We start from the raw sequence: 13,502 nt of genomic DNA on the forward strand, positions 1-13,502 counted from the left end.
TCAACTAAACTGTTTTGTTGTGAGGTTATGTTTATGCGTCAACGTTTCAAGCTTGATTTTTTTGAGTAAAATAGTGATTAATAATGACTAGTGTAACAGATTCCCCAGAACGTAAACGTTCTAAGTCGAAATCACCCGAGAATAAATCGAATAAGCGTAAAGAACAACCGTCATCAGATTCACGTAATAAAGATTACAGAAGTAAGCGTTCGAGAAGAGATAGAAGATCGAGATCAAGGGAAAGACCACCGAGGAAAAGGTACGTTGATTTGGATAGACCTGATGATGAATATCCGCAACGTTATTATGGTGAAGAAGAATATCGAGATGCAAATGTTGTTGGTAAACGATATTACCATGATAAAAAGGATGAAAAAGCGGAAGAAGAAGAAATTAAAGATAAATCAATTATTACACCACGTCAAAGAAAAACTGTGGATTTATTAACTTCTAAAACTGGTGGAGCTTACATTCCTCCAGCTAAATTACGAATGATGCAAGCTGAAATAACCGATAAATCATCTGCTGCTTATCAGCGTATCGCTTGGGAAGCTTTAAAAAAAAGTATTCATGGTTACATTAACAAAATAAACACTTCTAATATCGGTATAATTGCAAGGGAATTATTGCATGAGAACATTGTAAGAGGTCGTGGATTATTATGTAAATCATTAATTCAAGCACAAGCAGCTTCACCAACATTCACAAATGTTTACGCTGCCTTAGTAGCTGTAATCAACTCAAAGTTTCCAAGCATTGGGGAATTACTTTTAAAACGACTTGTACTACAATTTAAAAGAGGTTTTAAACAAAACAATAAACTTGGATGTATATCAGGGGCGACTTTTATAGCTCATCTAGTTAACCAACGAGTTGCACATGAAATTTTAGCATTAGAAATATTAACTTTACTCGTTGAATCACCAACTGATGATTCTGTAGAGGTTGCAATTTCATTCCTTAAAGAATCAGGACAAAAATTGAGTGAAGTCTCAAGTAAAGGGATAAACGCAATTTTTGAGATGTTAAGAAATATTCTTCACGAAGGAAGATTAGAGAAACGAATCCAATACATGATTGAAGTTATGTTTCAAATCCGAAAAGATGGCTTTAAAGATCATGCAGCTATTATTGAAGAACTTGATATTGTTGATGAAGAAGAACAATTTACTCATTTAATTACTTTGGATGATGTAAAAGCTACAAACGCCGAGGATGTCTTAAATGTATTTAAATTTGATGATAAATATGAGGAAAATGAAGGAAAATACAAGACTTTGAGTAAAGAAATATTGGATAGCGATAGTGAGTCTGAAGGATCTGGAAGTGATGGTGAAGAAGGAAGTGATGAAGATGGTGAAGAAGAGGGAGAAGATGAGGAAAATAAAGATAGTACTATTATTGATAACACCGAGACGAATTTAATTACATTGAGAAGAACAATTTATTTAACAATTCAATCGAGTTTAGATTTTGAAGAATGTGCTCATAAATTAATGAAAATGGAATTAAAACCTGGACAGGAAATTGAATTATGTCACATGTTTTTAGGTAAATACTAACTTTTAATCATCATATGCTTGAAAATTCATTGTGGATCAGTCTTCCATTCTACCCAGTCTCTAAGGTTTCCCACCATCTAGACTTCTTCAGGGTCTTAAGGTCATTCTTGACACCATCCATCCAATGCTGTATTTTTTCTTCCCTTTGGTATACAATACAGCTATCCCTTATTTACATGGAAAATAGATTCCGCAGAAAACTGTGTAAATTGAAATCGCGCATTTTGTAAAACCTCCAAAAGGTTTGGCCCAAACTTTTTTTTTATGACCTTTTATATTTTTTCCTTATCTTGATGTTTGTTTGCTTAGTTTTTAGGTATAGCTGAAGAACCATTGATGATTTCTCATTTCATTCTTCAGCAAATTGTAATTAAAATTGCAAATTGTAGCTAAGGTTTAAATAAATAATTTTTATTAATATATCCATGTAAAAAATTAAGTTGGACTACTTTGATCGAATGAAATCTTCAAAAATTTATCAAATCATTTGGAAAAAAAAAAATCCTGTTTGAAATATAAACTTGCGAATTCTCACCAAAAGGCCGATCACACGATATCGCGTGAAAAAAAAACTAAAAAAAAAAGGATTTGGCCACCCCACGAAATTTCAATTTTCTACTTGGCAATGAACGTGTTAACGGTTTTCGAGAAAAAAAATGTGTTGTTAGATTCCATACGTATATAGCGCGACGCGGACTTTGGGGGTGAGTTTGACCCCGATGGGCACCTCTGAAATTGATGACATTTTAGGATGATTTAGTGCTTTTGTAATGAAACACGCTAAAACATGTAACGCAAATCGAAGTTTTGGATTTTGAGGTAGATTATGCGATGTTACTGCGATCTGTCTCCTAAAATCTTTAATGGAAATTGACTTCTTTCCATGAATTCTTCTATATAGCAAGAAGGAGTTTACAACAGTCGTATCAATTATCATTGTGAATATACACCAGTACCATTTCTTACCCCTTATTCCTATAGAATGCTTTCTATGAGCCAATCATGATGGTCTACCCCAACCATGTATGGATTATAATAGTGAATCAGTCTTGGTTGAGCAACTTACACTTTTAATTTTTGTACTCTACTTATCTTGCAACTGATGCTACTGGTTTTATAGTATGAAAATTTGTGGCCATACAAACACATTTGCTATCATTCCATTTTACTAGCAATATTTTGTTTTCGCTATCAAATCTTTGATCATAGAATATTTATCTGGAAGGAACTCTATTTGGTTGGTCGCAACAGACATTTTGCATTTTCCTATTTTCGCTGATCGTACCTGTTAAACGTACTTGCATTTCTTTTAATTGACGAAATAAGGCATGATTGCCATAAAAATTATAAAGATATAAGCTACAGCTTTTTGAACTATATCAATTAGTTAGTAAAATAATAGCAATATCCATCTTCGCCACAAAGTGCCCAGTGCTTGTAACCAAATCGTATTTGTTTACCCTTTATGAACTTTGAATAAGTGGTGATCATAATACCTTACAATCATTTCATTTATGGACAGATTTTCTTAAGAAATACTACAATTTTGAAAACTTGCATTTTCTATACCTAACAACCGTCTAATCTTAAACGATTTATCGCCCTTACTTTCATTAGCTTCGGCATTATTCTGAAAATGTATTGTAAGACCTTACTTGAAGATAGGCATTTCGCTCATAACAGGTATTCCCAAATCGTCGTCGTCTGACCAATAATCGCGCTCAGATGATAAAGTGTGGTATCCGCTAAATACAAAAAAAGCTAATAAAAAATTTGTTCTCATCTTTTGTGAACAATCAAAACGGAAAAATAACGGAAAATATTTCCTCTTTCGCTTCCTTCTTTCCTTAAATCCTAAAGGAAAACAAATATCCACAATTCCTCCCTGCAAAAACTTCGAATCTGTGAACGTAACGTTTTTTATGTATTTAATACAAATTTCTACGCAGGGAATTCACTTAAATGAGCAAGGGTTGAAATACGCGTGTGAAGTTGGCCATAGAATCGATTTTCTTCAAACTTTCGCAAAATTCGGCTCGTTCGGGGTTTTTAATCGATCTAATTTCAACGGCATCGTATTTCTGGTGGGCTCTTGTTTCAGATTCGAAAAGAAAATTTTCCTAACCATTTCCTATATTCCGGAAAAATTGATTTTCTTCAAAGATAAGCAAATGTCGGACTGTTCGGGGTTTCTAATCGATCCCATTTCAACGGCATTACATTCCTGGTCGCTTCTTGCTGCAGATTCGAAAAGAACATTTTCTAACCATTCCTTATATGCCGAGAAAATCGATTTTCTTCAAACATTCGCAAATTTCGGCCGATTCGGTTCGGGGTTTCTAATCGATCTCATTTCAACGGCATCGTATTCCTGGTCGCCTTTTGCTTTAAATCGGAACAGAAAATGTTCCTAATCATTTCCTATTTTCTGGAAAAACCGATATTCTTCAAACATTCGCAAATTTTGGCTTGTTCGGGGTTTCTAATTGATCTAATTTCAACGGCATTATATTCCTGGTACCCTTTTACTTCAGATTCAAAAAGGAAATTTTCCTAACCATTTCTTATATTCCGGGAAAATCGCTTTTCATTAAACAATCGCATATTTCGGCCTGTTCGGGGTGTCTAATCGATCTAATTTCAACGGCATCGTATTCCTGGTGCCCTTTTACTTCAGCTTCAAAAAGAAAATTTTCCTAACCATTTCTTATATTCCTGGAAAATCATTTTTCTTCAAATAATTGCAAATTTTGGCCTGTTCGGGGTGTCTAATCGATCTAATTTCAAGGGCATCGTATTCCTGGTGGCCTTTTGCTTCAGATGCAAAAAGAAAATGTTCCTAACCATTTCCTATTTTCCGGAAAAACCGATTTTCTTCAAACATTCGCAAATTTCGGCCTGTTCGGGGTTTCTAATCGATTTTATTTCAACGGCATCGTATTTCTGGTCGCCTCTTGCTTCAGATTCGAAAATAAAATTTTTCTAACCCAATTGTTTGAAGAAAAACGATTTTCCAGGAATATAAGAAATGGTTAGGAAAATTTTCTTTTTGAATCTGAAGTAAAAGTGCACCAGGAATACGATGCCGTTGAAATTAGATCGATTAAAACCCCGAACGAGCCGAATTTTGCGAAAGTTTGAAGAACATCGATTTTCCCGGAAAATAAGAAATGGTTAGGAAAATTTTCTTTTCGAATTTGAAGCAAGAGGCCACCAGGAATACGATGCCGTTGAAATTAGATCGATTAAAAACCCCGATCAGGCATTTTTTTCAGTTTAAAATCTATGGCCAACTTCACACTCGTGGTTGAAATCGGTGTGGAACGCGGTAGCAAGTAACTATAGTATTCTCCATTCGTTACATAATTTTGTTATATGCAATACAGACAATTGATATAATCAATTTGTTTCTCCATCAAAAGTTTTTTTTTCTATCAAAAACCCACCTTCCAAATCATTCTAAAGTTTCATTAAATTCACAATTGTACGTATAGAACATAACAACAAATTTTTTTTCTCGAAAACCGTTAAGGGTTATGGTGTTTTGATGGTCGATTTGAATCGCTAAAGGCATCCTCTAAATCATCTTAAAAATTCATCAATTTCAGAAGTGCCCATCGGGGTCAAATGCACCCCTAAAGTTTCATCCGCGGTTTATAAGAATGATTTTTTTTCTGGAAAACCGTTAGGGGTTACGGTGTTTTGAAAATTATATTTTAAATGTTACCAAAACTACAAGCAAAAATGGAACCATTTTCATCAGTAATGTTTTCAGAGGAAGTCTTAAGTATTGTAAGTGTTTTACAATGGTGAGTGTCACAAAAACACATTGCTGAAGTAGAGAAGGTAATGCCAATATTAAAGCAATTTTTATGTGCAATTTGTTCATCAGCTTCTGTTGAGAGAATATCTCTACTTTACGAAACAAGTTAGGTGTTGAAAAGGCAGGAAAACTTGTTTTCTTCTATCAATATTGTAATTAATGTTAATTTTCGTATTAAATGTTTTGTTAATTTTGTAGCTAATAAAGTGCAGTTTTATTTTCAATTTTGATTTAAATCATTGATTAAAATAAATAAATCATTTGATTTAAATCAGTCGAACCCTGACTGCTACTTATCTATATTTGGGCCACAGTGGCTTTGCATATCTAAGGTTTCTATGAGGATTTGATCAATCTGGTTAACAGTACCATTGTCGGGGGATTTCCAGGTCCCTTGATGCGGAAATTTATTACTCTTACACTATTATCATTACACTTTCAAGACTATAGTTGGTAAAAAATTAGAAATTGGTAGAAATCTAGGTTATCATAGTATCTAGGTGCATGTTCGTTGATCACGCTGTTAAAAACAAAACCTTTTAACCTAAGGTAACACATTATTTCGTTAATTGGCCTGAAATCTAACACGAGTTTGTTGGATCCTTTCCAATTAAGAAGCCAATTCCAAACTCGTGATTAATGGCAAGTATAATACACACCGCAGCGATTCTTTCTTATAATTCCCGTTCCCGTCGATCTCATCTCTTGAACATTATCACATGGGTTTTCACATGAGCAGCACTAACGTTTAATTACAATCATTTATTTTCAATATTTTTTTTTTAGATTGTTGTGCTGAACAGCGTACTTATGAAAAATTTTACGGATTGCTTGCTCAACGTTTCTGCCAAATCAACAAAGTTTATGTTCCCCCATTTGAGCAAATTTTTAAAGACACCTATGCAACAACTCACAGATTAGATGCAAATAAATTACGAAATGTGAGCAAATTTTTCGCCCATTTACTCTTTACGGATGCCATTGGATGGGAAGTATTGGAAATTATGAAGTTGAACGAAGTTGACACAAATAGTTCCAGCAGGATTTTTATTAAAATTTTATTTCAAGAACTTGCTGAATATATGGGGTTAGGAAAATTAAATGGAAGATTAAAAGATACGTAAGTTTTTTCAATTTTAAATTAATGAATTTTTTTTAATATTCTTTTCTATTTTAGTACCATGCAGGAACATTTTTGTGGTTTATTTCCAAGAGATAACCCAAAAAACACCCGATTCTCAATAAATTTCTTTACATCAATTGGTTTGGGTGGACTTACAGATGAATTAAGAGAACATTTAAAAAATGTACCAAAAAACGTTGACTTACCCATTAAAGAAGAAGAAGAAAGTTCTAATTCGTCTTCCAGTTCGAGTTCATCTGATTCAAGTTCAAGTTCTTCATCAAGCGACTCTGATGATAGCGATTCATCATCATCTGAGGATGAAAAAAATAAAAACAAAAAGAAATCCAAACAAAAACTTAATGAAAAAGCTATAAATAACAAATCAAAAGATAAAAATAAAGAAATGGCATCAAAAGTGAAAGTGTTAAATGAGAAAAAAAATATTGATAAGAATGAAGAACGGAAAAAAATGAATTCAAAGGACAAAAGTGAAAGATTTGAGAAATCATTTGAATCAAAAAGACCAACTCGCGAAGAATTTAATCGTGATAGAAGTTTTGAAAGAAGAGATTTTAAAGAAAAACAAATCTCTAGGAATGAAAAAGAACGAGCTTATGAAGATAGGAGAAGAGATGACCGAAATCGAAAAGAAGAAAGATATCGAAAAGGCGAAAAAGATGAACGTAACACAACTAGAAATGAACGAAATCCAAGAAGAGATGAAAATTATGACAAGCGATACAGAGATGAAAAAGATAAACAAAAACATCGAGATGAAAAGGATGATAAAAGATATAGAGATGAAAATCGTCGTCAAGAATCGAGAAGAAATCGACATTAATAGATTAAAGGATAAGAATACCATGAATGTAAGTGTTTTTCTTTTATTTAAGAATTAATTTGTGTAAATAAATTTTTTAAGCACTTTATATTTTGGTAAATTTGTCTCATTATGCGATTCCTTCTTTTTAACAAACATTTTCTTCGTCTTTTTTAAAAATTGGAGGTGGTATTGTGGCCGCCAACAATTTATCAAAAGTATCAATACAAACCAAACCAGTTCTGTCAAGATTTACGCCGTAATTCCAAAGCTTTTCAAAAGTATCATCTGGAAATTGATAACCGACTTTTTCAAAAAGATCTTTCAAATATTCAGGTTGTCTTGGCTAAAACAAAATAATTTTTTTATACAACCAAATTTACAGTTTTTTAAACTGAAATTAGATTCATTGATACAAATACAAGACCGACATGGCTAATTAATTTATTCTTATTAACCCTTTGGCCCAGAACGTGGTGAGACTCAAAATGAATTTATGCCATAGCCGAAAACGTTTTCGCAAATTTAGCTCAATACTACTGAAAAACTAAATGGCTCAACGCGTGAGGAGATAGCGCGTAGGCCAAGGGGTTAATATTTTTAATTTTTTTAACATACTAGAAAGAAATCTCGATGATTCAATCCATAATTTGTATAAATATTCGGGTTTATTACAGTTTCCGCAATCGTTTCATCACCTAAATTGTCTAAATCGGCTTTAGATTGACCAGGTGGAACCGTAGGGTGATCCAAATCCATTCTTATAGTTGCAACTCCTGCTGGTGGCTTAACTAAAGTCATTAACAACATTTTTTTATTAAAATTATTTTTAAGTTCTTAAAATGATTCATTTTTTACCAGAGTTATCAATTTCTAAATAATCACATCCTGATCCCATATAAGTCGAAACGAAACGGATATTTCTTTGTGGAATATCTAAAAAATAAAATTAATCACAAATTTTTTTCGTTCAATGTTATTAAAGTTAAACCATCAATTTTTCTGAGTCTAGGAAACTCTACATTAACATCGATTAATTTAACAAAAGCATTATAATCAACATTATCTTCTTGCATAATTCCAAAATATTTTAAAAGGTTATATACAGATTCTTGATCAAATGTGATATGTTGGCATAAACATATTTTATAAAGAATATCAACCGGAAGCCATCCAGTTTTTTCCTAAAAAATATTAATTTCAAGATTCTTCAAATTAAAGGCCGGTTCAGTCCTAAAATAAACTCGGGATAAGTATTTCTTGGTATAATTTTAAAAGTCAATTCTCATCAGTTTAAACATCGATATACAGAGGACGTTTATTACGTACGCCGGTTATAACGTTCAATCGAATATAACGTATATAATTTAATATTGCTTTATTAATGTGGTTTCAAGCTGAAAGAAATTTAAATGTGTCAGTGAGTGGTCCGTATTTAAAGACGCAATTTTCCAAACTTTTAAGTTTTAAGCGAAAAGTTCAGAAGAGATCCACAGTGAACAAAATATTCGCTTCAACATCACAAAGAGATGATGATGGCTTGCGGGCGACTTACAATATCTCGCTACTTATACCAAAATCCGGAAAACCATAACTATCGGAAAAAAGTAGATTTTTCCAGTGACGAAGTTTTAATTTGTTAGAACTGTTTTACACAAATCTGCATCTGGTATCATTAAAAGGATTTCTTTAAGCAACAACACAGTTCAAAGGCGTATTGATGAAACGAGTTATGAACTTGAAAGCTCCTTGTGTAATTATTTGCAAACGACCTATTTGACTATACAGCTGGACGAGTCAACCTCACCTTATTGTTCGTTTTATTATGAATCAAAAAATCCAAGAAGAATTACTGTTTGCGAGAACTTAGACAACCGACACACTTTATGAACTATATCAGTAGCAAGATATGGAGCTTTTAAAACAAAATGTAGCCGGGATGTTAGTAATACACTGTGTTATCCATCAAAAATATTTAGTTGCTAAAAATTTGAGTGGTAGATTGCATGAATCTCTTCAATTTAGGTACTTAGTAAAACGAAAACCAGACATTGTATACTTAACAGATTTGTTTAGTAAATTTCAAGGTTAACTTACAGTTACAAAGTGATAGCCTAATGGCCCAGATGTCATATTACAAGAGGAACTGGTTGGAATAAGCCCTAATGAAGAACTTAAAGTACTGTTTAGAAACGGACTTCAACTACATATTCTGGCTTCAAAAAGATATTCCTGTTACTTATCCCATATTATGGATCATGATAGCTTTTAATTGCTTTTCCATCGTCATACCTAGTGGAGAAAGATTTCAGTGCATTTGCCAATCGTCTAACAAAAAAAAAAACAACATCAATAACCGAAGAGATTTAAGATTAAACCTAACTAAGGTAGGGGCACCGTTTATGGCCACTGTACCATTTATGGCCATTTCAGAGGAAGTCGTTGCGCATTAAGATCCTAATAGACAGTAGTTGAAAAGTAAGTGCATTACAGGGCTTTGTCAGACCCTAATTCATCACAGACGGTGTTAGATGACGTTTCCAATATAGAAACAATTTGAAAATGGTTTCCATGTTTTAGCTGATGTGCTGTCCTCGAAAATCTTAGCAAAAACGGTAAGAACAATGCACATTTAATCTTTTATTGTCTTTAGCGTCGTTTCATATTTAATCTTATGAACTATGTGATCACATACACGTTAGTGTCAAAGTATTTAATAATATAACTATAAATTGAGGTTAAGCGTATTTTTGTTAACGTGGCCATAAGTAGAGCGAATTTTGTGAAGTTTGCCAGTTATGACCATTCTATTAAATTTGATACTTTAATGGATTTTGAAAACTCCATTTTCCAACAATAAGCCCGGCAAAAAGTGGTTTACTTCTTTCCTAAATAGACACCCAGAAGCATGTTGAATATGTCAACAAGGCAAGTTACTGAGGAAAAAATACGGAACTGGTTTAAGGAAGTTGAAATTTTGCTCACAGAAGAAGAAATTGTAGCAATAAGGGATCCAGAGCGCGTCTTTAATATGGATGAGACTTGCCAAAAGGACGACTCATTATCAGGCCAAGAGGACAAAACGTTTACAATAAATCTACAAATTCGGATAAAGAGAAAGTTTGTTCCACCCCGAGCCTCCCATTCAGGTACCTGCACTCCTTCTAGAAACATTACCAACCATACTGAATAATCTAGTTTCGGAAATAGAGGTGATGCAAGAATTCGAAGCTTCTAATGAAATAGTCACTGAGGTGCAAACACCCCAAATTTCAAACTCCCAAGTATGATTGCCTCGTCAACTAGAAGGCTTATCCTCCGAAAAAGAGAATGAAGCTGTTGCTCAACAATTACAGGATTTGTACTTCAACAGCAAAGCTGAAAGTGTTGATCCATCAACGTCGAATATACTTACCACGCCTAAACGGTCTCTTGCCTCAGTGATGTCGTTCCTTGACCACACCATAAACCGACAGTACGAAAAAGGAAAAAAGAATATACTCCATGCGTTGTTACGTCTGACAAATGGGTGGAATATTTTGAACTCAAAGAGAAAGAGAAGAAAATTCCATAAGAGATAAAAATGGAGAGAAAGAAGAAAAGGGTAATGCAGAAAAATAAAGTAGAGGAAGCGCAGAAGGCAAAGAAGATGAAGAAGACAAAGGAAAACTGTTTAGAAGAAGAAGAGGAGGAAGAAGAGTGGAATGAAAGCGGGAGCAGCTTAGATGATGTAGTTTGATATGTCTGGAGTTGCAGCGCTGCAGGAGTGTGTTGTAAAAATTTTGTGCGTGTTGGATGATGATGAGTTTGAAGTACAATGTCTAAAAAGCTTAGATCATACTAATTGTAAGACACATTTCAAAGTGTTAGATAATGGCAAATGTGCCATTACAAACGAAGAAATCCTTGGAACGCTTCCAGAACCCGAACTGAAAAATGTTGGTCCTAGTGCTTTAGATGTATGTGAAAAACAATAAATGTATTCATCTCCTTAACTTTTGTTGTATCTATGTGCCTAATAAAATCTAAAAATTATACTTTATTGCGGTTGATTTCCACGCAAATAAATTATGGTGGCCATCAGTGGAAACTTTTATCGCCATAACATAAATGGTGGCCATAAATGGAGAAATTGATTTACTTTTGAAAATTATTTTTTGTGTTTTAAAATACTTGACACGCAAATAAAATGGAAGGTGCCTATATGCAACATAAGAAGAATTGAAGAGTACTAAATGTGGCCATAACTGGTTTCTCTGCCCTAAATTGATAACAAATATTGGAATTTTATTATCAAAGCATCAGATTCATCCTTCTCACTAAAAAGCATTTATTTTTGCTTAATGATTTTATGTAATTATTACTCAGTAGTAAATACTAAATTTTATTTTGGTTTCGTTTAATTTGAATTTCATTGATAATTATATAAAACTTAACGTGAGTTTTTCGCTCTATACCTTACTACAGTTAGAAATCAGTCAAAAACACATTTGAAGTTGATGAATTTGCAAAAATGCAATATTAACTAAAGAAGGGTCTACGCAAAACCGAAAGACATGACAAGTGGTCCACGAGACAAAAAGTGTGGGGACTACTCTACTACAGGATTGTTGGAAAGATTTAAGTTGCTGAATATCAGCTGAAGTTAATAAAGACTTGGTTTTATATCGTTTCTACTAGGTTAAAACATGTTTGGGCTGAATTAAGAAGAAACTACAGCGATGATGATGATGGTATTTTTAATGGAATTTTTTATAAACTTACTTCGGGTCGTATTTTCAAATTGAATGGTGGAAAAGTAGTAGAAGGTGAATAATTAAAATTACGCCTAACCGTTTTTGTGTGTGCAAGTTTAAGTGACACTGAAAAACCTAAACTGCTTATTAATGGATGACACGAAAATTACATTAAAAAGCTGCCGGTCATATATGCAGCTAATAAGGGTTCATGGATGACAGCAACTATTTTACAAAGAGAAGTTTCGTTATGGGATTTTGGAACTGTGCTGCTCACCAAAAGTTGCTACATTTGAAAAATGTCAAACATTATTTTACAATATTACAACCTATGGATCAAAGTGTAATTTGATGTCTTAAACCACATTACGTCCATCTTAAAGCGTCGGATGATGCGGAAAAACTTATATTATCTTTATTGCATTCCATTCGAATGGTGGTGCAAGCTTGGAATATAATTAGAATATACGAATTTATTCGAATATTTATGAATAACAACCTCCGTTATAAACGTATCAAGAACCGTGCGATGAAAAACATTGCGGTAAGATTTATTGTAATCACTAAACATTCCTACTTTATATTTGTGAATTTAAAATATTTTTCCCCGGGGTTTTCGTAAAATCGCGAGTTAAATGAATACCCGATATTTGACGGCGCCGGCAACTTTGTCCATTTTTTCTCAAAACTATCCGACCAAAGAATTTCAATTTTAAACAGGTGATAGCCTAATACAAGTTTAGTATGTTCTTAATGAGGGGCATATTTCATTTTTTCGATATTACATATAGTTTGGCAGAAAATCGCGGTTTAGTATAAAACGGCTGGGTGGATTTCAACGCGGTTTTAACTAAAATATGTCAAATAATTGCGTTTGTCGAATCCCATTATCAGTTTTTCTAAGTTATGAAACAAAAATAAGCCATACGTGGAGAGTTGTCGGCAAGGAGAAGAATTTTGTGCCCTAAGTAAAATACTACAATATGTTTTAATGTTTTTTTAAATATGTAAAAATTGATTTTAAACCTTATCAAAATACAAAAACCTTCTTCGTAATTCATCCAAATTAATATTTCCCTTTTGTTTTTGCAAATTATTCCTCAATTTATTAATTTTTTCCAACCATTTTAATAATTGCCGGCGAAAATCACTTAGTACCACCTCTTTATCTCTTAATAACTCCGGAACACTGTAAAGTGGTCTTTCGCTCCTTTTTCCAAATCGAAATCCTTTCGGAACTCTATCGATATTGTGATTTCTAAATTTGAAAATAAAAACAAATCAATTTAAATCCTATTTTTTCACTTACAATATGCAAAATCCGTATTCATCGTAAAATTAGAAAATCACATAACACTTAAGAAAATTAGTGAAAAAAAAAGAAATTATTTCACTTATAGCAAAAGTAGACTGCTTATGCTGGTTATTTAGGCAG

General features: G+C 33.1%; 2 protein-coding genes across 2 annotated transcripts in view; one reads left to right on the forward strand and one right to left on the reverse strand.

The window, feature by feature from the left end:
- Nucleotides 1-7,440, forward strand: LOC111416875 (pre-mRNA-splicing factor nucampholin). Its single transcript, XM_023048983.2, has 3 exons — nucleotides 1-1,551; nucleotides 6,172-6,505; nucleotides 6,563-7,440. Exons 1-3 carry the CDS (start codon nucleotides 84-86, stop codon nucleotides 7,350-7,352), a joined length of 2,592 nt encoding a protein of 863 aa, XP_022904751.2. The 5' UTR covers nucleotides 1-83; the 3' UTR covers nucleotides 7,353-7,440.
- The window catches only part of LOC111417008 (EF-hand domain-containing family member B), a 13,859-nt gene continuing 7,738 nt past the window's right edge, over nucleotides 7,382-13,502 (reverse strand). Inside the window, exons 7-11 of the mRNA XM_023049149.2 lie at nucleotides 13,094-13,325; nucleotides 8,323-8,515; nucleotides 8,190-8,267; nucleotides 7,950-8,122; nucleotides 7,382-7,677 (exon numbers count right to left, since the gene is read on the reverse strand). Of these exons, the coding sequence (XP_022904917.2) occupies nucleotides 7,480-7,677; nucleotides 7,950-8,122; nucleotides 8,190-8,267; nucleotides 8,323-8,515; nucleotides 13,094-13,325 (874 nt within the window). The 3' untranslated portion in view covers nucleotides 7,382-7,479. The remainder of the gene's footprint in view (nucleotides 7,678-7,949; nucleotides 8,123-8,189; nucleotides 8,268-8,322; nucleotides 8,516-13,093; nucleotides 13,326-13,502) is intronic.

This window comes from Onthophagus taurus, chromosome 6, assembly GCF_036711975.1.
Source record: "Onthophagus taurus isolate NC chromosome 6, IU_Otau_3.0, whole genome shotgun sequence".
Lineage (NCBI taxonomy): Eukaryota > Metazoa > Arthropoda > Insecta > Coleoptera > Scarabaeidae > Onthophagus > Onthophagus taurus.